Below are 26,029 nucleotides of genomic sequence, written 5' to 3' on the forward strand. Positions count from 1 at the left end.
TCATCTTAGAAATAGCTTATATAAAAATATCAGTGATAACAAGAACTAGAACAATAGGTATGCAGCACTTAAAATGTTGCAAGCATGCTCTAAGCAACACATATACAAATTTGATCATAACATGATATCGACCTGGGAGCTGAAGCACAGAGTGATCAGGTGGCCTGCCCAAGGCCACAGAGCTAGTAAAGGCAAAATTGAGTTCAAACCCAAGAATTCTGCTCTTTTTTTATAGAGAAAGAAAAACTATGTAAGTTGTAGCATTCTTTTCAAAATAAAACTGTGATGGATACTTGATTTGCCAAGTTCTGAGCTCCATAAACAATTTTTTGAGGTGGTAGCATTCTGACTCTTAATGTCCATGTATAGAACCTTACATAACAGGATTATAACTCAGGGGAATAATATACAGCAAAAAAAGTGGGGCTAGAAGAATGAACAGAGAAGCCCCCAAAATAGAGAGCAACTTTCTGAGCTGGATGGAAAAAATCAGGGATTAGAGGTGCCATATGTGTGACAAATGATGGAGAGGCTGTCCATGAGGGTTGCACTATCTTGCTGCTTTACAGGCCTGTGGGCCTGTTGAATCTCACATCAGGTTTGTGGGCTTCAACCTCACTTCATTGTGTCTGCTTCCCCTCGCTCCTAATCGCTAAAACTCATTGGTAGACACAATACCACCACCTACAGAATGAACCGAACCACACTTCTTGGACCAATCTTGACCAAGACAATCATCAAGACATCAATAGGTGCAGCCTACCATCAGAAACAGAATCAAGTCACTTTTCCAGCCTTATTCACAAATCACTCCTGCATCTCCAGGAGGAGCCTGCAGGGCTCCTAGATTTCTCTTAGCCCCTTCTTTCCCATCCCTATGACTGACATGAATTTGGTCTTTAAATCACCAAATTCTGTGATCACACATCACCTTCTGAAATGATGTTCCACTGCAGGACAAGAGTAAGCTAGAGAGTAAGTCATTTCCAGAAGCTATTATTTTTTTTTTTCATTTTTCTTTTATTATTCATATGTGCATACAAGGCTTGGTTTATTTCTCCCCCCTGCCCCCACCCCCTCCCTTACCACCCACTCCACCCCCTCCCGCTCCCCCCCTCAATACCCAGCAGAAACTATTTTGCCCTTATCTCTAATTTTGTTGTAGAGAGAGTATAAGCAATAATAGGAAGGAACAAGGGGTTTTGCTGGTTGAGATAAGGATAGCTATACAGGGCATTGACTCACATTGATTTCCTGTGCATGGGTGTTACCTTCTAGGTTAATTCTTTTTGATCTAACCTTTTCTCTAGTACCTGTTCCCCTTTTCCTATTGGCCTCAGTTGCTTTAAGGTATCTGCTTTAGTTTCTCTGCATTAAGGGCAACAAATGCTAGCTAGTTTTTTAGGTGTCTTACCTATCCTCACCCCTCCCTTGTGTGCTCTCGCTTTTATCATGTGCTCATAGTCCAATCCCCTTGTTGTGTTTGCCCTTGATCTAATGTCCACATATGAGGGAGAACATACGATTTTTGGTCTTTTGAGCCAGGCTAACCTCACTCAGAATGATGTTCTCCAATTCCATCCATTTACCAGCGAATGATAACATTTCGTTCTTCTTCATGGCTGCATAAAATTCCATTGTGTATAGATACCACATTTTCTTAATCCATTCGTCAGTGCTGGGGCATCTTGGCTGTTTCCATAACTTGGCTATTGTGAATAGTGCCGCAATAAACATGGATGTGCAGGTGCCTCTGGAGTAACAGTCTTTTGGGTATATCCCCAAGAGTGGTATTGCTGGATCAAATGGTAGATCGATGTCCAGCTTTTTAAGTAGCCTCCAAATTTTTTTCCAGAGTGGTTGTACTAGTCTACATTCCCACCAACAGTGTAAGAGGGTTCCTTTTTCCCCGCATCCTCGCCAACACCTGTTGTTGGTGGTGTTGCTGATGATGGCTATTCTAACAGGGGTGAGGTGGAATCTTAGTGTGGTTTTAATTTGCATTTCCTTTATTGCTAGAGATGGTGAGCATTTTTTCATGTGTTTTCTGGCCATTTGAATTTCTTCTTTTGAGAAAGTTCTGTTTAGTTCACCTGCCCATTTCTTTATTGGTTCATTAGTTTTGGGAGAATTTAGTTTTTTAAGTTCCCTGTATATTCTGGTTATCAGTCCTTTGTCTGATGTATAATTGGCAAATATTTTCTCCCACTCTGTGGGTGTTCTCTTCAGTTTAGAGACCATTTCTTTTGATGAACAGAAGCTTTTTAGTTTTATGAGGTCCCATTTATCTATGCTATCTCTTAGTTGCTGTGCTGCTGGGGTTTCATTGAGAAAGTTCTTACCTATACCTACTAACTCCAGAGTATTTCCTACTCTTTCTTGTATCAACTTAAGAGTTTGGGGTCTGATATTAAGATCCTTGATCCATTTTGAGTTAATCTTGGTATAGGGTGATATACATGGATCTAGTTTCAGTTTTTTGCAGACTGCTAACCAGTTTTCCCAGCAGTTTTTGTTGAAGAGGCTGCTATTTCTCCATTGTATATTTTTAGCTCCTTTGTCAAAGATAAGTTGCTTATAGTTGTGTGGCTTCATATCTGGATCCTCTATTCTGTTCCACTGGTCAGAAGCTATTATTCAGAAACCATATTGTAGGCAGTAAACTACTTTTTAAATATAAAAGACAATCTTCCATACTCCTAAAAATGTCACTCAACTTCCAAAAGTAACTTTCAATAGACCATTTAAGTCAATTGCTATGAGCTTTCTCTCATCAATAATGATATGTCTTCAAATTGTGAACAAGAAAACATATAGCAGGTTCAAAAGGATTTAGAATGTATTAAAACTAGTTAATGGTTAACATATCCTTAATTATAAACAAAAAGTGGGAATATTTAAGCTATAAACTCAATATATAAAAATGTTTTCATGAAGAACTACCAAATTTTTCCACAAAAAAAGAATATTTGTGTCACTGTTGGACACAGACCACTAGAATTATGGATTATTATTCTGATTTCAGATAGTATTTTATAGGATTATTATGTTATATAAATTACATAAAATATTATTATGTTATATACATTAGATAATATAATACCATTTAAGTCCTTTGAATCATATCCTTAGCTTTTCCTTAAATTCTTTTTCCCCCTCAATACTGGGGTTTCAACTCAGAACTTTGCCCTTCTGGATAGGCGCTCAGCTCTATCACTTGAGCCATTGCTCCAATCTATTTTTTGCTCTGTTATTTTGAGGAGAAGGGTTTGCTTTTTGCCCAGGCCTTCCTGGATCAAAATCTTCCCATTTGAAGCTTTCCACCATCACTGGGATGCAGACACACACCATTGCACCCAACTATTGGTTGAGATGGGGTCTCTTCAACTTTTTGTACAGATTGGCCTTGAGCCATGATCCTTCTGATCTCAGCTCCCAAGTAGCTAGGATTAAAGATGTGAGCCACCTGCACTTGGCTAGCTTTTACTTAAATTCTTAATAACAAATTTGCATGTCTGAATAATACATAAGAACAGTCATAACACCGTCAAAAGAAACATTGACTTTTTAGTACAATTATTAGCTACAATTAGATTTTAAATAGAAAAGGCCTACCACATTTTCCTTAATCTTTCTCAGCTTTTCGTCTATCTCTCTCAGTCGGGTTTGCTGATCCCGTTGCTCTTTGGTGTTCCGAAGCACCTTTTCTCCTGGAGTTATTTCCATATTTCTTTCATCATTAAGGTCAGGATTCTAATTAAAAAAAAAAAAAGTCATTCCCAGGCTGGCAATGTGCCAATGTCACAAAACCCTCCAAAGCACTTGTGCCTTGAGGATCCACTGTGCTTCTCGATCCTTCCCTTCAAAACTGCATTTATAATTCTTTTAAATTGCCCTATTTAAGGGAGTAAAAGTCCAACCGTACAGAAGAAAGAAAGTAGGGGAATAAGCTCAACTTCTGGAATCATCAGGAAAGCAGGAAGATATAATGAAAAGACCAGGGGTAGGGAGAGACCTAAGTTCTGGTCCTGATCTGATACTTACCAGCTTGAGCCCTTAGACAAACTAAAGTTTCTCTGGACTTCAAGTTCATCAAATATAAGTAATTTTTAAACCTGCTTATCCATGTTGTTAGAAGCAGGTAGAAAATAATGGAAAACCTGGCCTTAGCAATGTCATGAGTTTTGAATCTTGGTGCCCCCTGGCTCCTGACTAAAATGACCTTACAGAAATGAACTGACTTCTCCTGCTTCATTTTCATCACCTATAAATTGGTAAGAATGATGAGTCCTAGCCTAAAAGTCATCATAACACAAATATGCAACAAAGATTAGTGCTTAGTGCCTAAGAAACATGACCTGAATATGTCCTTTGAAAAGAGTATATAAGCTTTATAAAGAAGATAACTCATTGCTACAAATAATATTGGTATTGAAGAATCATACTTGATCAAAAATAGTAGTTCTAAGTGATAAAATGGGTATTTCTTACCACGGCAAACCTCCCTTGAACAATCAATATGCACTTTAAAAAATGAATGACAGTAAGGTAAAATAGGTCCTGTCCAGGTGTGGGTACCAGTAGGAGTGGGATGGTAAGCAGAGAGGTGAAGGAGGGCAAACATGGTGGATATGCTTTGTATACACATATGAAAATAATGAAACCTGTTGAAACAGATCTAAGAAAGGGGGAAAACAGAAGAGGGAGAATAAGGGAGGGGGTAAATCTTATTAAGATACATTTTCAGAACATATGCAAATCTCACACTGAAATGACCCATAAACTCATGTATGTTAAATGGGTATTTCTTGACAGTAAGTCAATCCTATAACTAAAACTAAATTTCCTCTCTCTTCTCTCCCACAAATCTCCCATTCCATGCTGCCACACAGGAAACCGACATGAACAACATTTCTAATTGCATTTGTGGGAACAGAATCCTCCCCCTCTCTCATTCCTACCCCTGTTGATCACCAGGAATGCTCGCCAACCTAAGTTCCAACACCTCTCTAATCAAGGCATTCATTCTTTCCCACTGCTTTAGTTCAGACCTCACCAGGGTTCACCTGTATTGTCAAGCTCCAGTGTGTCTCAGAATCCTCCACAGAGCCTACGACAGAATGCAAATGCCCACCTTCCATCCAAGAGATTCTGATTCCCAAGGAGAGCTAAGGACTGACAACCTGAAGCGGAGTTATTTGATTTAGTGACTTAAGTTACTGCATGAGCCTCCTGACTTCTCTCAATGCTACCAGTCACCCCATTCATTCACCCTCTGCAGAGAAGCCCCAGAACAAGGTACCAAGTAGTTCTGGTCTGGGACCTGTCTGTCCCTTCCATCTCATCTCCCACTGCTTAGGTCTCAGATTGAAAACCCCAGCCACATTTCATACTGCTCGCTCTCCACCACTCCACACCACCACCCTCCAACTCCCTGCGCAGACTCCAACCTACTCTGAACACAGCTCAAGAATATATCTACTGTCAGTATTGCCTGGCACAGTCAGGAAGATTGTATTTTTCTCTCAGCCATGCTTCGTGTTCCTTTATTGCATGTGCCACACAGTCACTTCCTAGACAGTGACATTCTGTATCCCAACACAAACTGAAGCATCCAGAGACTAAACTATTATCACGAATACGTGTTTGTAAATAAATGGTCATAGCAGTGTTATTCATAATAGTCAAAAGTGAAAGCAACCCAAATGTCCATCACCTGATGAATAGATAAATACACTTCGATGTCTCCATACAAGGGAATGCTAATTCAACAATAAAAAAGAGTGAAGCAGGTCACAATGAACGCATCACTTTATGTAATGAACAATAAAGGAATGAAGTACTGGTAAATAACATAATTTGGATGCACCTTGAATTATTCTAAATGAATAAAAGACCTCATATTATATGATTCCATTTATATGAAATGTCCAGAAATTAATATATACTACTCAGAAGCCGCCACAGTGTTTAATGTCTGTACTTTAATTCAAAAAATGAAATCCAATGTGGGTGCTGGAATTACAGACACAAGGGACACTGCACTTAAGGAAGCCCAAATATGGATTCCCCGTGAGGTCTTTAGGATTCTCCCAACCCCAGAGGTCATTTTTAGCATAAACAAAGTTGCCTCCCCACCTTGGTGGCATTCCAACTTTTATCAAATTCCCAGGAAACAGAGTTAGGGAGTTCACCTCAGCTCTCATGAGGAAGGGGAAGAGCTGGTTAACTCTCTTCCCACATCCTCCATTCTTATGCCTCTGGGGGCCAGTACTCTGGCTCTTCCTGAGCTTCATTATGGAGGTTTTTCTTCCCCTACCCACTGTGGCTAGTTCCTGAGTGACTTAATGCTCCTTTTTATTTTTTTTTAATTCATATGTGCATACAATGTTTGTTTCATTTCTCCCCCCTCCCCCCTCCCTTACCACCCACCCCACCCCCTCCCTCTCCCTTCCACCCCCTCAATACCCGGCAGAAACTATTTTGCCCTTATCTCTGATTTTGTTGAAGAGAGAATATAAGCAATAATAGGAAGGAACAAGGGTTTTTGCTAGTTGAGATAAGGATAGCTATATAGGGAGTTGACTCACATTGATTTCCTGTGCATGTGTGTTACCTTCTAGGTTAATTCTTCCTGATCTAACCTTTTCTCTAGTTCCTGGTCCACTTTTCCTATTGGCCTCAGTTGCTTTTAAGGTATCTGCTTTAGTTTCTCTGTGTTAAAATCTCTAAATGGTTCCTTTACTTAATAATTTTCAAAAACTAAACTGGGTATTCCTTCCATTTCTTGACAGAACTCTAACTGCTATAATATTTGGGGAGGGGACAGGTGGGTATATTTGTATGAAAATAAAGAGGAAGGAACTTTAACAGTTATTAACTTGATGGCAAATTTTTTAATTTTTTTTTTTATATTTTTCTCACATTTCTTTGTTGCTGAGTTTTATACAATAAACATACATCAATTTAATAAGCAAGAAAGTCATTTTCTCATTTTTAAAAGAGCAGAAGGATTATTCTAACAAGGCTATTTTTGCTCTGCTCTGAAAATCCAATGGTATGGGCCTAGAGGATGGATCAGCTCCAATACTGTCAGAACAATCATTGAGAAAATCACCTGCTCTTTCCAGGTCTCAGTTTCCTCTGGGAAATTTTATTCCACCTCCAGTAGTCTGTAATCCTCTACAGTTAGATCCCAAGGATACATAGTGTCCTTCCTTCGTCAAATACTTAAAGAACACAATGTGATAAGAGTGGAGGCCAAGAGGGAGCAAGGAAAGAAAGCCACTGAGCTGAAGCCACCCAGATGCATTACCAGAAGGCTCTGTGGTAGGGCTGTGGGAACAGGGGTATCTTTTCTCGCAACCAAGTGCCAGCCAGTACTGTTATTTGCATGATCATCAAATTATCTTTTTTTTTATTCATATGTGCATACAATGCTTGGGTCATTTCTCCCCCCTGTCTCCACCCCCTCCCTTACCACCCACTCCGCCCCCTCCCTCTCCCCCCAACCCCCTCAATACCCAGCAGAAACTATTTTGCCCTTATTTCTAATTTTGTTGAAGAGAGAGTATAAGCAATAATAGGAAGGAACAAGGGTTTTTGCCAGTTGAGATAAGGATAGCTATACAGGGAGTTGACTCACATTAATTTCCTGTGCGTGTGTGTTACCTTCTAGGTTAATTCTTTTTGATCTAACCTTTTCTCTAGTTCCTGGTCCCCTTTTCCTATTGGCCTCAGTTGCTTTTAAGGTATCTGCTTTAGTTTCTCTGTGTCAAGGGCAACAAATGCTAGCTAATTTTTTAGGTGTCTTACCTATCTTCATATCTCCCTTCTGTGCTCTCATTTTTATCTTGTGATCAAAGTTCAATCCCCTCTTTGTGTTTGATATTGATCTAATGTCCTCATATGAGGGAGAACATATGATTTTTGGTCTTTTGGGCCAGGCTAACCTCACTCAGAATGATGTTCTCCAATTCCATCCATTTACCAGCGAATGATAACATTTCGTTCTTCTTCATGGCTGCATAAAATTCCATTGTGTATAGATACCACATTTTCTTGATCCATTCGTCAGTAGTAGGGCATCTTGGCTGTTTCCATAACTTGGCTATTGTGAATAGTGCTGCAATAAACATGCGTGTGCAGGTGCCTCTGGAGTAACCTGTGTCACAGTCTTTTGGGTATATCCCCAAGAGTGGTATTGCTGGATCAAATGGTAGACCAATGTTTAGCTTTTAAGTAACCTCCAAATTTTTTTCCAGAGTGGTTGTACTAGTTTACATTCCCACCAGCAGTGGGAATGTCCCCGCATCCTTGCCAACACCTGTTGGTGGTGGTGTTGCTGATGATGGCTATTCTAATAGGGGTGAGGTGGAATCTTAGTGTGGTTTTAATTTGCATTTTCTTTATTGCTAGAGATGGTGAGCATTTTTTCATGTGCTTTTTGGCCATTTGAATTTCTTCTTTTGAGAAAGTTCTGTTTAGTTCACTTGCCCATTTCTTTATTGGTTCATTAGTTTTGGGAGAATTTAGTTTTTTAAGTTCCCTGTATATTCTGGTTATCAGTCCTTTGTCTGATGTATAGCTGGCAAATATTTTCTCCCACTCTGTGGGTATTCTCTTCAGTTTAGAGACCATTTCTTTTGTTGAGCAGAAGCTTTTTAGTTTTATGAAGTCCCATTTATCTATGCTATCTCTTGGTTGCTGTGCTGCTGGGGTTCCATTGAGAAAGTTCTTACCTATACCTACTAATTCCAGAGTATTTCCTACTCTTTACTTTATCAACTTTGGAGTTTGGGGTCTGATATTAAGATCTTTGATCCATTTTGAGTTAATCTTGTTATAGGGTGATATACATGGATATAGTTTCAGTTTTTTGCAGACTGCTAACCAGTTTTCCCAGCAGTTTTTGTTGAAGAGGCTGTTTTTCCCCATCATATATTTTTAGTGACTTTGTCAAAGACAAGTTGGTTATAGCTGTGTGGCTTCATATCTGGGTCCTCTATTCTGTTGGTCTTCATGTCTGTTTTTGTGCCAGTACCATGCTGTTTTTATCATTATTGCTTTGTAATATAGTTTGAAGTCAGGTATTGTGATACCTCCAGCATTGTTCTTTTGACAGTATTGTCTTGGCTATTTGTGGCCTGTTGTATTTCCATATAAATTTAACGGTAGATTTTTCAATCTCTTTAATGAATGTCATTGGAATTTTGATAGGAATTGCATTAAACATGTAGATTACTTTTGGGAGTATCGACATTTTTACTATGTTGATTCTACCAATCCATGAGCATGGGAGATCTGTCTACTTTCTATAGTCTTCCTCAATCTCTTTCTTCAGAAGTTTATAATTTTCCTTGTAGAGGTCGTTCACATCTTTTGTTAGGTTTACACCTAGGTATTGATCATCAAATTATCTTGATTTCTAACAGTAGAAAGACTTCAGCAGATTCTCCAATCTGTGACTGAAGGTCATGCAGGAATGATTTCCTGCGAATTCTGCAAAAGCTATCTGTGATAGACACAGAATATCTAATAATCCTTGAGGTAAATTGATATTTGTTCATTTTGACTAACTGATTGCCAGTGGATTCTGAGTTCATCCTTAGAAAAATATCTGTGGTGATGACTGAGCCAACAGGATCTTTGAAGCTAAATAAACTCATTTTTAAAAGTCAATACAAAGGAAATGACTCGCAGCTTCCTAAGCTATTTGATATGCAAAGGAGACATGCATTAGGGGCAACAGGCCTGCCTGAATGAAGCCAGCTTGTCCTGTGTTTTGAGGCTCAGGGTATACATTTCCACTGGCTAATGCTACTTCCTGTCATCACATGGGTGTTTGCCTGGCCATACCAAAAAGGAGGGGGGATCACTCTAGAAGATTGCTTTTGTCATCTTGGAATATCACTATGAAATGAAGGAAACTTTGACTGCATCAGAGGACTAACAGAAAAACAAAGATATATAAACTTCAAAATAATCTGTAAGATACAGGTGGCAAGAGCCATTCATCAGATTTAACTGGGACTGTTTGACCAAGTTGGTTCTGATGATAAGAACCTCTGAAGTACTTCTTGCCTATTCCTCAGTCCAGAAATCCAAGCCCCTGGGACATACTTCTGCAGTTTCTGGAAACAACCAAATGCTCACTAAGAGTTCTGTGCCTGTGGCTAGCATATACTGAAAAATTCTTAGTTAGATTCCTGCTCCCAACCAATATATTAAGTAAATTTGGGGCTAGCTGGACTCTATGGCCATTACCAGAATGCTCAGATCACTGGAGCTGGCAATACAATATCTTTCAGGATTATATACCAACAAAAGTGTGTATTCCCTCAGTTTTAACTGATGTTGGGACAGGAAGCAATTAATGTTGCTGCCAGCAATTGTGTGATCTTGGCAGAGAAAGAGAGAGAGAGAGAGAGAGGTTGGAGGGAGGGAAGAACAACTATGGTTTTCCTTAATCACGTTTGTTTTTTGTTGGTCTTTCCAAATTGTGTACAATGGAATCAACACTTTCAGAATAGAAAAGAAATCAAATTAGAGAGGATGTTTACATTCAATTAAATTAGCTGGTCTAAGAACAAAGAGCTACATCTTGTCATTGAGAGCCATTTCTGAAAACTTTCCTTTGACCAGAAAATAAAAATCTAACTATGAACTCGAATTTTAAATTTAGTAATACTGATTGTATGAGTGATGAATAAACTACACTTCTTTACATGAGCCAAACAGAACAGTATTATTGAATCCAGTTGCTAAGGATTTAAGAAACTGGAGCTTACATAACTCCTGTATCTTAGGTATTTCTGGAGAAGGCCAGAATCTAATATATCTACAAATAAGAAAAACTAAATTATAGACCATCACTCAATTTTATGGTGGGATTTATAATACGTGGAAAGAACTAACTGATTCCCTCAAGACTTAAGAGATGGATATGAAAAGGTATGCACAAAGAAGCCGCAGATCTTAAGAAAAAAACTGCTTCAATTAGTTTTGCAAAAATGAAATGAAAATAAAAAGCAGATGTAAAAACTGCAACCACATTACAGCAGTAGCAGGAATAGGACATTCTTTCTTTTGAATATGACCAAGTACTTTGTCATACACAAAGGGAAATTGGATATGTAAAAGCCAAGTGCTGCTTTGAAAACATTGCCATAAAGTTGAGCACCAGGTCAGGCCATCTACACAAGAATTTCATAATGAGCAAGCTCATATGAAGAGATTTCCTATCTGCCCTTTCACAGTGACCAACACTTCAGTAATCTCTGAGCCACATTTGTTAAGTCCCTCAAATATTCTGATTTAGCTGTGTTTATCTTCGTAGGTTTATGTGCTTACCCACTTTGCACTGCATAGTTAGCACAGACAGATAAGTCAGACGATATATGTGTCTCAACTTGTTCGGAAAGCTGTTTTCTTGACAACACAATATGGAGGGTAGATACTGGAGCGAAGTGAAGAATCTGTGCCCCAGTTGCTCCTCAGCTCAATCCAGAGCAGTGACTGACAAGCAAGGGCCCTGGTCTAATGTTGCCAGATTCTCTTTCTTTTTTTTTTTTTTTCAAGACAAAGTAGAAATTTGAATTCTTACATGGATTCACCTAAACTCTTAAATATGGCTACAAATATTTTTTAAACACATCTGTGAGTTTAATTTGCCCCAGGACCATGAGGTTGGACCTCATGCTGTGCCACGGTAGTCTTAAGTATCTCCTGGTCTAGCTCTTCTGTTCCTGTCCCTCTGTAACAAAATAGACTTTCTGGATGCTCTTGCTCTCTCCCCTGAATCACCACAGCTCTTTACTTAAAACCTTTAGCCACTGGCCTATGTTGTCTTGTATCTCAGCTATCTCTGTATTCCAGTGTCTCCCATGAGGAAAAAGTTCAAGTTACCTATATATAACAATACTAATTTCATTGAATTCTGTACCAAAGTGCTAAGCACTTTATGATGTTAATCCAGCTATTCTTCACAAGAGCCCTAAAGAATATCATTACCACTCTATAAACAAGGAAATTGAGGTTTAGAGCGTTAATTACTGCCCAAATCCACAAAACTAGCAAGAGCTATAGCCAAAACCTGAAGCAAGGCTTCCATACTCCAAAGTAATACATTGCCTAACTTGTCATAAAGTCTTCAACAACACTTTACATACAGTAAAGCACTCACTCAATTAACATTTGTTGAATTGATTACTTAAAAACAGAAATTTACATTCCACTGTAGAAGATGTTCTGAAGAATCATGAAGAAAAAATGACTGATGAGTTAATGGTTTACAGAAGGGTTAAAAATAAAAACAAAGGGAGTAAGTACTATGAGTCTTTGTGGTTCAGGCCAACCATCAACTGACTAGCTGGGGGTTTATACAAGATACTTTTCAGTGTACTTATTCAAAAAGTATTATTATACAAAAATAATATCCATAAAATAATTGTCCAACTCAAGCATTTCTGCTTGAAAACTCAATATGCAATTCTGGTTTTACTTAAAAATGGGGAAATGCCAAGAGGAAACTGAACAAAGGCTCAAAACATACTCTTGGCTGCATGCAAGAAGCACCAGTCCCTTCTTTTCAACAGCAATGATGGGAATCCCAAAATGCAGTTCACTCTTCTTTGTAAATGTATGTTCTTTCATATAAAATACATAATCTCAGTATGTAACAACAAAATAATGTACTGATTTTTCTCTTTAATTAGTTTTCAAGTATTTTATTGGGGCCATAAAAGCGAACTCTGAAAATGTGATTTAGACAACAATGGCAAAAATCTGACAATGTTCATGCTTTATATGAAGTTCCTAATAGCTGAACAAATCTCTAAATTCTGAGTCTCTCTTGCAAGAATGACATTTGACAGTCATGAAAAAGAAATATTCTATCTTTAAGACTTGTTCAATTTGAGATCTCAACTATCCTTGAAATCTAACAACCAAAAAAAGAGAACTAAAACATGAAAAGAACAAAGAATATCTCCAACAATTTTATCACTCCATCTTGACTTCCTCCTTTTGAGAAATAGAACCTAGCACAAATAAATCAGTGGAAATTGTGTCAAAGTCCTGGGGTGCATTTGGGTGAGAATGAAGATTCCAAGTCTCTCTGTTTTTCATGAATTCTGACCCCAACCCAGAAATTAGTTGTGGGAACATCATCACCCCTACTACTGTCTCAAGGGGTCAGAAGTGGCCAATATAACCTAAGGAAACTGAGATGCTCCATGAAGGTGCCACCAGTCACCACACTGGATTTTTGGGGGTTTTTTTTGGAACACCTTAACTCTGATTCTTTCCCTGAGGTAATTTCAACTGGTCTGAAGCAGAGCCCTAACCTTCAACTGATACCTTCAAGAAAGGACTCACTATAAATCATTGTTATTACTATATGTTACTGATATTCAAGTCTTTTAAAATATCAAAAGAATCATAAAAAATGATTTGCTGATACCTTTACAAAGCTGGTAGAGGGATAACAGAAAATAGAAAACCAGACACTTTCTCCTCAGACCCAACCCCACACTAGATCCCACAAGTACTGAAATAGAGGGGGTCAGGGAAGAAATCTATTCTTCCAAAGCACTGTATTCAACAACTTCTATCAGCTTTATAAAAGAATATTTGAGGGAATTTTTGAGAAATAATAATAAATTGACATTTATTTCAAAACTGTCATAGAGGCAGGAGGATTGTGAGTTCAAGACCAGCCCAGACAAAGGTAGCAAAAACCTATCTCAAAAACAAAATATAAAACAAAAGGGCTTGGGGTGTGGCTCAAGAGGTAGAATACTTCCTGCACCTGGCCCTGCATTCAATCCCCAGTACTGGGGGGAAATAAAAAACTGTCATGGGAAAGAAGGCTTCAACATAGTAAGTGTCACTCTTAAATTAAAGGATATAGAAGAATGTGGCCAAGTAATGGACAAGTGACTGCCATTGCTTATAAGTATCCAGCACCAAAGGAAAAAAGAAAAACAAGGCTCTCAAAGGAGCACTATTAATTTTCCTCCCTCCTGATCATGACCAAGAATAACTCAAATCATAAAGACATACTAGTATTATTAAAATAAGTATTTCCTCAGTGACCCCCATCCCTGTAAATTACCAACTGAAAGGAAAACAGGTAGGAAGTAGAAGGAATGAAAGGGAAACACACTGCTATGAAACAACTACTGAAGTTGTAGGTACAGAAAAAGCATCGGGAAGAAGCTTCTGGAGTTAATGGGCAGATTGTAAAATCATGCAAACAAGCTTTAGCACACAAAACCAGAACAGCATCTGTGCCCTTGGATGAAATATACCTGGTCATTCTGATTTTCAAGCCTTGGAGAAAAGTTGGAAGTTTCTGGAGAGGCTGCAGAGAGTTCTTGGAGTTTTGTATCAATTTCAGTGAGCTGCTGGTGCTGAGTGGCCGCAGGTGTATATCCTTCTCCTGGGACCCACCAGCCAGACGGATCACCCTGGGGGAGACAAAGGTTATCAGGCCAGTCCAACACAGCAGCTTTCCCAAAACATACCTACACAGAGCTCAGGACTTCACACAAACAAACAAAAACAACAACAAGACATTCAGAATTAATACTGGGACAGTTAAAGAAAAAACAAAATAATGTGTAGTTTTGTTATTTGCCAGTCCTATGAAAAATATCTTCTTCCATTCTGTCTAGGCGTTTCCCCTGTGGAATAAATTGCTGAGTCTCACAGTCTTGTTCTCTTGACTTTCTCATTTTTCTACACTAGAAAAGAGTTTTGTTGTCCTAATCCTGTGTTAGTCAGTTTTTGTCACTGACAAAATACCTGAGCAAATCAAATACCTGAGGAAAGGTTTATTTTGGCTCATGGTTTCTGAGCTATCAGTCCATGTTTAGCAGACCCATGGCTTTTAGGCTTGTGGCAAGGCAGAGACACTGTGGCAGAAGGACATGGCAGGGGAGCTGCTCAACTCATAGCAGCCAGGAAGCAGAGAAAGAGATTGAGAGGAAGGGTCCAGGGACAAGATGTACCTTTAAAGGCACGCCCCCTGTGACCTACTTCCTTCTAAGAGCCCATTCAGCTCTGAATTCAAATCCACTGATGAAGCAAGAGCCCTAGTGACCAATCACCTCTAACAGCCATTGGCTAGCAACCAAGCCTTCAGAACTTAACACTCCTGATTTCTTGTTACTGAAGAAAACTAAATTCCTTTCTTGTTAAAGCCACTGTTCATAAAGTTGTCTGTTACTTGCAACCAATCATAAACCACCTGGTACCCAATTTTATCAGTATCCCAAAAAGAAACAAACAAACAAAAAATGATGGAAGGGAAGAAATAACAGAAGATAACTTCATAAGCTAGGAAGGATCTAGAAGGTACTGAGCAAGAATAAAAATGTTATTAAAGACACATAATCTAACAGAACTTGTGGATCTCAAAAGGGAGAAAATCCCACATCCTTCCAAAAGGAAGGATTTTGCAGAAATTTATTACCATTCAAGCTGCCATGCAAGTGACAGACAAAAAAATAAAATAGTAAAAATGCAAACTCTCAAAAATTATCCACACATCACCATTTCTTGGAGAAAAACTATTCAAAAAGAATGCAAGGCAAATAATACAAGAAAATTTATTTATACAAATCAATAATTAGAGTCCAGACACACAATTAATTATATGGATAAAAGAATGGCTAAATTTGGTTGAAAAGGAATCCTAAAAAAACAAGGAACATGCTGTTTCAAAGGTAAAGGTAAGCCTTTACAACACTCTGAAGGTAAAATTCTTGATAATTGTAACACATCTCAGAGAAAAGGAAATGGGGGAAAATAGGAATAAAACCATACCAAAGATCCTGTCTTGTTATGAGGCTGTAGAAACTAATTCCTAAAGAGTAATGAAAAATATATGTTTTAATATATTTTAAAGAACTTGAGAGATAACCATACCATATCAGAAACAGGATGCTAAATTTCCAAACCATAAGAGAAAAGATGGTAAAGTAAACAAATCAGATACAATAAATAAAATACATAATTTGAAGTCAGGAAAAGTTACAAAACTTCTTAGTGGCCATAAAATATAAATGAAATATTCTCTCTAATGTATAAACACCTCATCTGCCTTCACCCAAGTTGCTCCTTTATTTTAATTTCTGATATAGTTGTACTTCATACTTTGTTTTTTTAAAATTTTCTCCATAAATTTTAATCTTTCATTCTCCTTTCCTTTATCTTCAGTTTTTCTTTCTGTACATTTAATCAAGCCCTGGGATCATCTGTTCATAGGCATTGTGTTTAACACTCCTGGAACAAGATTATCTAACCCATTCTTGATATTTGGACAATACAGGTGAACTGTTTAAGTGGTATGGAGTCTAGAAGTTAAAAGATAAGGTTGACTTCTGTCTTTTGTCCATGTCCATCCATTCCTACATTACTTTACTAAGTTGTTTTTAAGGCCTGCCCTTCCAGTTTAGAACAGTACTGTACATCCCACTTGTGTCAATATTAACTATAACTGAGAAGTACTTTCAGATGCTCAGCCCCTCCTCAAGACATCTAGGAGAAAAATGGTTATGTCTAATTAGGGATTTCACATCCAGACATAATCATATCTGCTGCTAGTGCTACCCAAGCTTCTAGTTCTCGACATTTGGGGTACTTGCACTAAAACACAATGTCTTTGTGATCCATTCACATTCCTCAAATTGACCACCTCCCTCTTCCTGGCTACTCTCTGTGTCATCAGTCCTCTCTTGTCTATCAGAAATGAGGCTGTGATTTTGGAGACCATGGGTTCAGTGAGTGTTTGTGCCATTTCCCATCGGTCCTGAACTATCAGGAGACTCCATCTCTGCCACTAGAGTGTTAGCATTTCAAGAGGCAGTTGGTTATGCTGGTATGTACAGATTACTCATATGTACCCCATTTCCTTCCAACCAACCCAGCATTTCACTGCATCGTTCTGTCTCTGAAATCCCTTCTTTACTTCCCCCTAAGCCTTTTGAGTGTCATCCTGTAGCGATTGTTCCTCAGCTCCATTTCATCCATTACTTTTTCAGTGGAGACTCAACATAAGCCAGCCCAACCTGGGCTTTTAACCCAGGATTGCACTCACTAGGGTGGAAGGCAAATTGTTATAAAGGTGTAGGCCCAGAAAGTGGAAGAGGCAGGTGACTGTAGATAATCTCTGCACTCTTAGCACCACTCCTGCTCTGAACTCCTAGCCCACTCTACAAAGAGTGTCCTGCACATGAAGCAGAGCAGTCACACACAAATGGCAATGGCTGGAATTGCTTGCCAAAGACATTTCTGGCCTTTCCCTTTCCCCTAACTGCATCAGGGAAGAAACTTTAGCTTGGTTTCCACATGAAATTTTTCTGAGGAAGGGGACTGGGACAATAAGTCTGTCATGTAGTTAAGTAGTCAAGAAATCTTATTAATCCAGTTTTGTTTGAGAGTTGTTTGTCCGTATGATTTTTAAACAGTCAAGTTTAATTTCACAAAAACTTTTTCTGAAATTACTTTTGGGGTAATATTTAAAATGAGAGACATTTTGTAACCCTGTAAAATATGTAGGGAATATAACATTCCAGTGTACACAAGGAAGGCAAATTCTTTAATCAAATAAAGAGTATTATAAAATGAAAAAAATAAATAAATAAATAAATAAATAAATAAATAAAAAAGCCACAGCCATAAAAATCCAGCTACGGGATATGGTATTTGTAAAGGGTCTACCTAAAACTGAAATTATAGAGCTTAAACTAATGAGAGGGATAAGATGTAAGTACTAACATAAGCAACACACTAACAGCACTTCTAATAACAAAAATTCATTATCAAACCATCCCTCGAATGTGTCAGGAAACTCTATCATGCCATAGTTTGACACCCACACAGAGACAGTGGGTAGCAGCTTGCCCAACTTCACAAATAATAGCAAAACCGAGAATGAAACCCAGGTCTCTTAATTCTTAATTCTTATTAACTTTTGTTAAGAAAATTAACAAGAACAGCGAAGCGAAAGTGTCTCGGCAGTGTGTGGGCGTTTAGCAGTGGACCTTACCCACCCTTTCCTCCCTTCCTAGACACAGCCCTCACTGGGCCCTCACCACCTCAGTTGTTTAGAGGTTGTAATCTGTAATGTTTTATAGATTTGCATTTGGTTTGGAGTGGAAGGGAGGCTAGTCTGTTTGCCCACACAGAACTTTTCTAAATGGAATTAGCTGTCAATGTTTAAATCATATAATGCTTCCCATGAAAATCCAAATCTCTAGTTTCTTTTGAAAAATTGGGTGATCCCAGCAGCCTGGTCTAGGACTTCCACAGAGCAGTCACTAGCTGACACTGAGTGTTAGCCTGAATTTGACTGGCACATCCTTCCCACTGGCCTCAGCCATCACTGTGTATGTACTACTTTTGAACATGACTGCCCTCTGAACTTATGTGTCCTAGGCCAGGTTCCCTAGGTATAAAACCTGAGACCAGGATTCTTGCTCAAGTGATTTATTTTGTAGGAGTGTCTTTAGGAGCAGGTGCAGAGGGCAAACAGGCAAGGACCAGAGCACAGAGAAGCAAGGATATGGTCTCAGCTGAAGACCAGCTTCAATCTGATCCCAGGGAAGTACCCAGAGCTAATCCCATCTTGAGGTAAGGAGCCTGGGGTGGGAGGGGTGATAGGCCCAATGGGATGGACTCCCATTTGGCTCAGGGCAATTCTCTAAGGAAGGGGACAGCAATGCACCCTTAGACAGGGCGGAGACGGAGAAACAAAGAGTTGGGAGATAACAGGGCTATAGGCAGGGTTCAGCAGCATTCATTCTATCATATCTTTATTCAGCACAGGAGAATGAAAGCCAGACAACAGGCCAAGTGCTTCAAGGAACACAGAAAGGTGTATTTCTTTGTGGAAGTGAGGAACATGCTGACTAGAAAAACATGCAAACACATGTCAACACTGGGCCACTACACTCCTTACAGGACTTTCTGGGCCCTACAGACAACTGCATTTGTTCCTATGTCACATGATACTCCCCCTTTCTGCTCAGTCTGTTCTCCCCCAGGCTCTCGAGGGAACTGGGTGGTCGGATTAACTGGGCGGGAGCAGAACAGTGTGTACTTTAGGATTACTAAAGAATGCACTGAAGTATCACAATGCCAGTGTGGGGATAATAAGAGGAGACTGAGAAACCTATTCTTATGGCATCAGTGACTTAAGCCTGTCACATCACAGACACTGAGAGTTTATTACCCTGGTAACCAATATGTAGTCACTCATAACCACTTAAGATAATCTTTGAGAGTCAATAATGAATTGACCAAGAATAAATTTGAAAGCGTCAGTAAAAATAAATGTCTAAAAGAGAATCTTTTAATGTCAGAAAATAATGTCTCACAACCTGGAAAATCATTGTAAATTTGTGCTAACAGGCTGATAACATAAGAAAACCAAAATGAAGAACTGTGACATTGTTGACTGTCGGAGTTTACATACCTCGGAACTAGATAGCCCTGAATCTCTGTCATCTAAGTCCCTCAAAAGTTCTGCCAGTCGTTTCTTCTCCCTGTCAATCAGAACCACTGGGTCTCTTGAATTCTTGGCCAACTGCAAAATTTATTAGTGAAAAACATTAAATACTTAAAAGCAATTCATAATTCAGTGAAATAAGAATAGAATCTGTGGTTTCTACAGAATACATACAGTGAGGTAAAATTTGAGAAATGAGGCATTTTATATTAGCTAGGTAATTTTATCTTATAACAAATCTTTTATATTTGGCCATTCTCCAAGCAAGGATATTTCCATGTAAGAAGGCTCTCTTGTTAGCCATTTCAACAAACACTTTATATTAAAAAATAATAATAAAACATGAGCAGTTTTCAAATCTCTCTCTCCAAATGTATATATAGTTATAGATGCAAAAACTGTACTTTCTAAGACACTTGGAAAGACTCTTCTTGCCACTTCTATCCACTAGATGAAACTGCTTTTAAACTTCAAGAAGATCATATAAGACATTTAAATAAAGATCCAGTCACTATTATTAAAAGGAGGAAGGATAATTGATGGTGGAGCTGCTGTTTGTGTCAGCAAGAACTTAGATGGGGAGAAATTCTACAACAAACCAAGACACAATGGGCCACACAAAGAGACAGACAGAACTGGGGATGGTTTGCTGCAGCTAACATGAACACGGAGCACAGAAAATGGAGAGTGCCAGAGGCCAGTCAGGCAGAGGCAGGCTCACTCAAGAATTCAATCTGTCTGGTAACGACATGCCGACTGTGAAAGAAGCACTGGACCTGAACTGTAGGAATTGCTTAGCTCTCTCCTCCGGTTAAGGCTTCTCACTCATCCATGCAGTTCTCTAGTGACTAGGTGCCCAAGAGGTAGGTTGCTGTGAGCCTTCTGTCTACCCCATTTGTATTTCTTGTAAATTAAACAATTAGCATTCTGTTCCAATATAGGAGTCACCGTGCCCTTGACTAGTCTGCATCTACCTTTAAGGCAAACCAAATGAGGCTGTAGGACCTGCAAGACCAAGGATGGCCCCTGAAGCAGGGAACTAATCAGGGGCAGTGGCCGGGGCCACGAGGCTGGGGAGGTAGACAGCCAGGTGTCCTGTCCAGCCCACCCTGCTGCTGTGTAGCCATTTTCCGTTCAGAGTTGTAAATGCACTAGCTGCACACACGGTCTCATTACTTTAAAAAACTTCACTAATATGCAATTTAATGTCTGGAAACATTGTCCAAACCTCTATTTTTCAAATTACAGGAACCAGACTATTTCTGCGTGGTGAAATAAATGCTAGTTGCAGCTAGCATTTTTAAAAGGGGATAGGACAGGATGTAGGGGAATAAAAAAAATAGGGAACAGTGAAGATAAGTGTTAGCTCAGAAAGCTTCCTTTCACTTATATTTAATTATGCATATATTCATCTTGACCAAAAAATAGCTAAAGGCCCCGAGCACACCACTGCCAGTTTTGCAACTCATTTGCTCCCCCTCTCATCTAGATACACACCTCGATGTTTCGCTTGATAAAATCCCGGCTATGTTCACCCCTGAGTGCAATCTTCTCTGCATTTGAGAAAGGCTTCTTTTCTGCTTTGATCAATGACTCATTTTTTTCCACATTGAAGGCAAAATCTAATGTTAAAAAAGTTCAAAATCTTTCATAATTACAATTGTGGATTGTACTGAAAATTCACTTTAAGCATATATTAAAATATATGAGAAAATACACAAAAAGGAGCAATTGCTAAATGCCAGATCCAGAAACCTATCTATGGAGGTTTTTTCTTAAAAATATAAATGTGCTGTGGTAACTTCCAGTAAGGTTCTCATTAAACTTCTTGCATTATCATGTACCAAACTTCTTCCATTGACTCCTTAGGAGTGACAGAAATGTGAACAGAGCTCCAAGTCACACATGTGAGAAGGAAATCTCTGATGTTATGAGGATTTAAAATATATACTGTGTTTTGTCTTTATATGAATCAAAACTTTCCCTAAAGACTAATTTCCTACTCCTCTATTAATTTTTCAGCCCTCTCTGAACAACAAATTTTTTGCCCAGCCTTTCTTTTTAAAGCACTGTCTGGGGTAAGTGTCCTGGGCAGTCTGTATCCCCCTTGCACACTCCCCACAGCCCATCTCAGTTTGTCCGTTTTCTCCAACCTTTGATAAGAGGCCTGAGTAAACCTCTGAGACCTTCAGACATTAAGTGCTCAAAACAAAGGTGAGAAAAATACTTGCAGATTCTTATTCCTGTTAGTATCTTTTTTCACTGTGTCATATTTAGAGCTTTTAAAACAAGATCATGTAAACCCTTCATTAAAGTTCTAAAAATATTCACAAAGAGGACTGGGGTATGGCTCAAGTGGTAGAATGCCTGCCTAGCTAAGTACAAGCCCCTGAGTTCAAACCCCAGTGCCACAAAAAAATTAAATATTCACAAAGTCTCCTTAAATGACACAAGGAACTTACCCTACAAAACAGGAGAAAGTACTACACTGAAGTACGAAGGAGAAAAAATATCACCAGTCAATAGCTCAACCTAGACTAGGCTTACTTAAAAGTTATCTTTGTTTTATAAGAGAAGTGACCTCAACAAAAAGGAATCAGTGAGTTAATCAATTGTTGTACTTATAGCCACTTATCAAAATAAGGTGAGTGACCACCTTAGATATAACATATATCACTTTCCCCATTATTCAAGTTTCATATAGTCTTTTTAGTTTAAATATGAGGTGTATATATTCAATTGAAGTTTCATATACAGTTAACCAATACAATACTAAAATAACTCAAATTAAATACACCCATTTCTGCATTTATAACAGTGCCTTTAAAATATATTTCTAATAAATTGTGGGGAAAAAATTGGATTATCTGGCCAGAACTGTTTCACAGAAATGTCCTCTTCTCTGGTCTGGTGATGGCGCAGCAGGAGCTGCCATGTTCCCACAGTAACTCTGACCTTGCTATGTTGGACAAGTTGCTTGGACCAGGGATAGGCACCTGATCTAGGACTTTGGAACTAAGCCTTCCTCTAAATGACTTACCATGGTATATGTGCTCTTGGGAACCAAAGAGAGCTGTTTATCACCAAGATCCTTTCTATATTTTTTTTTTTTTTAGCTTAAGCCAGGTTTCCATGGTTAGTTGCATCCAGATATTTTCCCTCTATTTCAAACATCCAAAGGCAGAATGGTGTAATGAACTCTCAACAAGAACTTCAACAAGGATCAACTCATGATGGATTGTGTGCCATCTTGAACCTCATCTACTTCTACCACCTCTGGATTAAATTATATTGAAACATTTTATCCGTGAATATTTCCATATACAGCTACTATTCCTTGTAACAATATATATAATCACACAGACTAAAACATACCCTTATTGGCATTCTGTGTATGGTTTTCATAATCTTCTGGACGGAGTTGAGTGTGAAACACTGAGAAGAAGCTGTCTTCATCTTCATGATGGGAAGGACCTAGTGATTTAAGCAGTCCCTTGGTCAATGCTCACAAAGATAAAAAATTGTCTACATGGTTGTTTAAAAACAAGTTAAGATCTAATACTCTCTCTGCTATTCCTTACTCATGCATACACATGAATCTTTTTTGCTGTTAAATTCAATTTATTGTGGAACATAAGGGCAATTAAAGAATAGGAGATGACATTATATCACATCAAAGTGAACTACAGAAGAAAGAGGAGTATACCGTAATTTGATTTATATAAACATAATTTTGAGTATTTTTCCCAGGATAAAGTGACAGATACTATTTCTACCAACTCACTATGTGTCAAATCCTTTATGTAGCACTTGATTGCTATCAAAGAGCTAATAAATCGTCAATTGAATATTGGAATGGATAAGCATATAACAAACTAAAAATTCTAAAATTCAGAAAAATATCATTGATATCACAAAATCCATAAATATTAATCAGTCCCGAAATACCTGTATGACCAGTACATCAAATACTTGTTTCCCCTCTATTTCTCTTTTATTTTTAATTATGACATATTCGTTATACAGGAGGGGTTCATAATGGCAATTCTGATTAGGCGTATATTGTACATCAGTTTCATTGCCATCATCTGTCCCCCGCCCTCTCCCTGCCCCAGTCCAAACAATGCAAGAGGTTTCATTGTTCTACCTCATACAGGTACATGAAATCCCACTTGAATCTTTTCAAACAATGTCCACATCACTTCCCAGTAGAAATGACTGTCATCTTTGTACATATGAGCCACTGAAACAAACTAAAAAGTCACAATGGCAAACAGCATTTCCCTAGAACATACAGGCAAAAAGCGATGTGTGAATGTAGGCTACCCTATCACAATAACCCTCCAGAAATAATAAACCCAGATCCCAGAGTTCATAATAGAAAATATGTATTTTTCTTTTTTCTTTCAGATCCCCAAGTACAATATTTCAAATATATGGTCAGTCACTAAGATTTTAAAAAGAAGAGAAAAGGCTTGGGAGACCTTTGTCAGTTAGTGTTCTTCTTTTGTGAGTTATTCTCTTGAACAAATCTTCATAAAGAAAATAGGAAGTGGCATTTACTTCAGTGTGATTTATTTTTATGTTCTCCTATTAGCTAATTTAAACTCTGTATTTTCAAGAAATTCCTCATCCAAATAGATTTTTGTACAAAATGTTAACTCTGCCAGACTATGGCATAGAAACCTTTTCTTTCAGAAAGTATAACAATTCTTGAAGACCTTTCAGAATCCACCACCTACCTCAGAAAACAACCTGGTTACACACTATACACAAAATTAAAAATAAATAAATAGGACTTCATTAAAATTAGAAATTGCTATTCAAAAGATACCATTAGGAAAATTTAAGGTAAACCATAGACTGGGAGAGAACATTTTCAAAATATGTAACTGATAAAAATCTTCAATCTAAAATATACAAAGAGCTTTTAAAAGTCAACAATAAAAGAACCCAAGATAAAAAGTAGACAATAAATGTCTACAGAAAATATAAAGATAATAAGCAAGCATAGGAAAAGAGGCTTATCATTTATCATTAGGGAAACGCAAGTTAAAGCAACAGTGATATACAGCTCTGAGCCTTCTGGAATGGCTAAAATGAAAAAAACTGCTAACTACCAACTGCAGGCAAAGATGCAGAGCAACAAGGACTTTCAGTCACTGGAAATGCAAAATGGTACAGCTACTTAGGAAGACAGGCACTTTCATACAAGGCTAAATGGTCTTATCATATGATCCAGCAATTGTATTCCTAGATATTTACCCTTAAGCTGAAAACTTATGCCCACACATAAACCACACACAAATGCTTATAGCAACTTTATTTTTTTTCTTTATTCATTTATTCATATGTGCATACATTGTTTGGGCCATTTCTCCCCCGCCCCGACCCCCATCCTGTCCCTCTCCCCCGGCACTCCCTTTACTTCCAGGCAGAATCTGTTCTGCTTTCTCCAGTTTTGTTTAACTTTATTACTAACAGCAAAACCTAAAAGCAACCAAGATTCTTTCAACAGGTAAAGGGATAAACAAACAGTGGTTTACCCATGGAATGAAATATTATTCAGTGACAAAAAGATACCACTATCAAGTCACAAAAAACACATGGATGAATCCTAAATGCACATTACTAAGTGAAAGAACCCAGTCTGAAAAAGCTATATACTGCAGTTTCAATTATACAACATTCTTGAAAAGGCAAAACTTGAGGACAGTAAAAACTCAGTGGTAGTAAGGGGTTTGGGGAAGGAGGGAAGGTTTAATGGGAATTCACAAAAAGGTTCATTTAGGGTGGTAAAGCTATTCTGATTTATACTGTAATGATTAATACATTTTTGAAAACCCATGTACATTCACAGCACAGAGTGAAACTTGATGTCTGTGAATTTTTAAAAAGATCATTGAAGAGGTTGAGGAATCACAGCATGGAAAGCAAAGTGTGATGAAAAAAATCTAACTGTATAACAAATGTCTGAACAACCTCTCTAAAGAAAATGGCAGAAAAAGGTGCTCACCTAAGTAACTTTGAAAATGGAAGCAGGGAGCCAGTGGTTCACACCTGCAATCCTGGTTACTCAGGAGAGGATCAGGAGGATTGGGTTCCAGGCCAGCTTGGGCAAAAGGTTAGTGAGACCCCCATATCTCAACCACTGTCTGGGCACTATGGCCAGAGCCTGTCATCCCAAGTGATAAGATTACAATCTGGGCCAGTCCAGGCAAAAAAATCAAGACCCTGTTTCAAAAATAACCAGAGCAAAAAGGACTACAGGTGTGGCTCAAGCAGTAGAGCACCTGCCTAGCAAGTGCAAGCTCAAACTCCAGTACTGGGGGAAAAATATAGTCTTCAAGACTAAAGGCAACAGAAAGCACAAATGAACATTATATTCTAATTGATGAAGTTTTTTTAATGGAGTAGGATAACAATTTGACATCCTTATACATGTCTAGTAGGGTTGAACAATTCAGATAAATGGTAAATGGTGAGACCAGGTTTCTCACTGTTGGGGTGGAA

General features: G+C 38.3%; 1 protein-coding gene across 5 annotated transcripts in view; it reads right to left on the bottom strand.

The window, feature by feature from the left end:
* Positions 1 to 26,029, bottom strand: part of Fsip1 (fibrous sheath interacting protein 1) — a 200,751-nt gene that overhangs the window by 146,916 nt on the left and 27,806 nt on the right. For 4 of the 5 annotated variants that reach the window (XM_074065635.1, XM_074065634.1, XM_074065638.1 and 1 more), the window contains exons 6-10: positions 22,892 to 22,990; positions 21,014 to 21,138; positions 19,484 to 19,594; positions 14,313 to 14,471; positions 3,616 to 3,753 (exon numbers count right to left, since the gene is read on the bottom strand). In XM_074065635.1, coding sequence (XP_073921736.1) covers positions 3,616 to 3,753; positions 14,313 to 14,471; positions 19,484 to 19,594; positions 21,014 to 21,138; positions 22,892 to 22,990 — 632 coding nt within the window. The remainder of the gene's footprint in view (positions 1 to 3,615; positions 3,754 to 14,312; positions 14,472 to 19,483; positions 19,595 to 21,013; positions 21,139 to 22,891; positions 22,991 to 26,029) is intronic. The other variant, XM_074065636.1, reaches the window with a different exon arrangement.

The sequence above is a fragment of the Castor canadensis genome, chromosome 2, assembly GCF_047511655.1.
Source record: "Castor canadensis chromosome 2, mCasCan1.hap1v2, whole genome shotgun sequence".
NCBI lineage: Eukaryota > Metazoa > Chordata > Mammalia > Rodentia > Castoridae > Castor > Castor canadensis.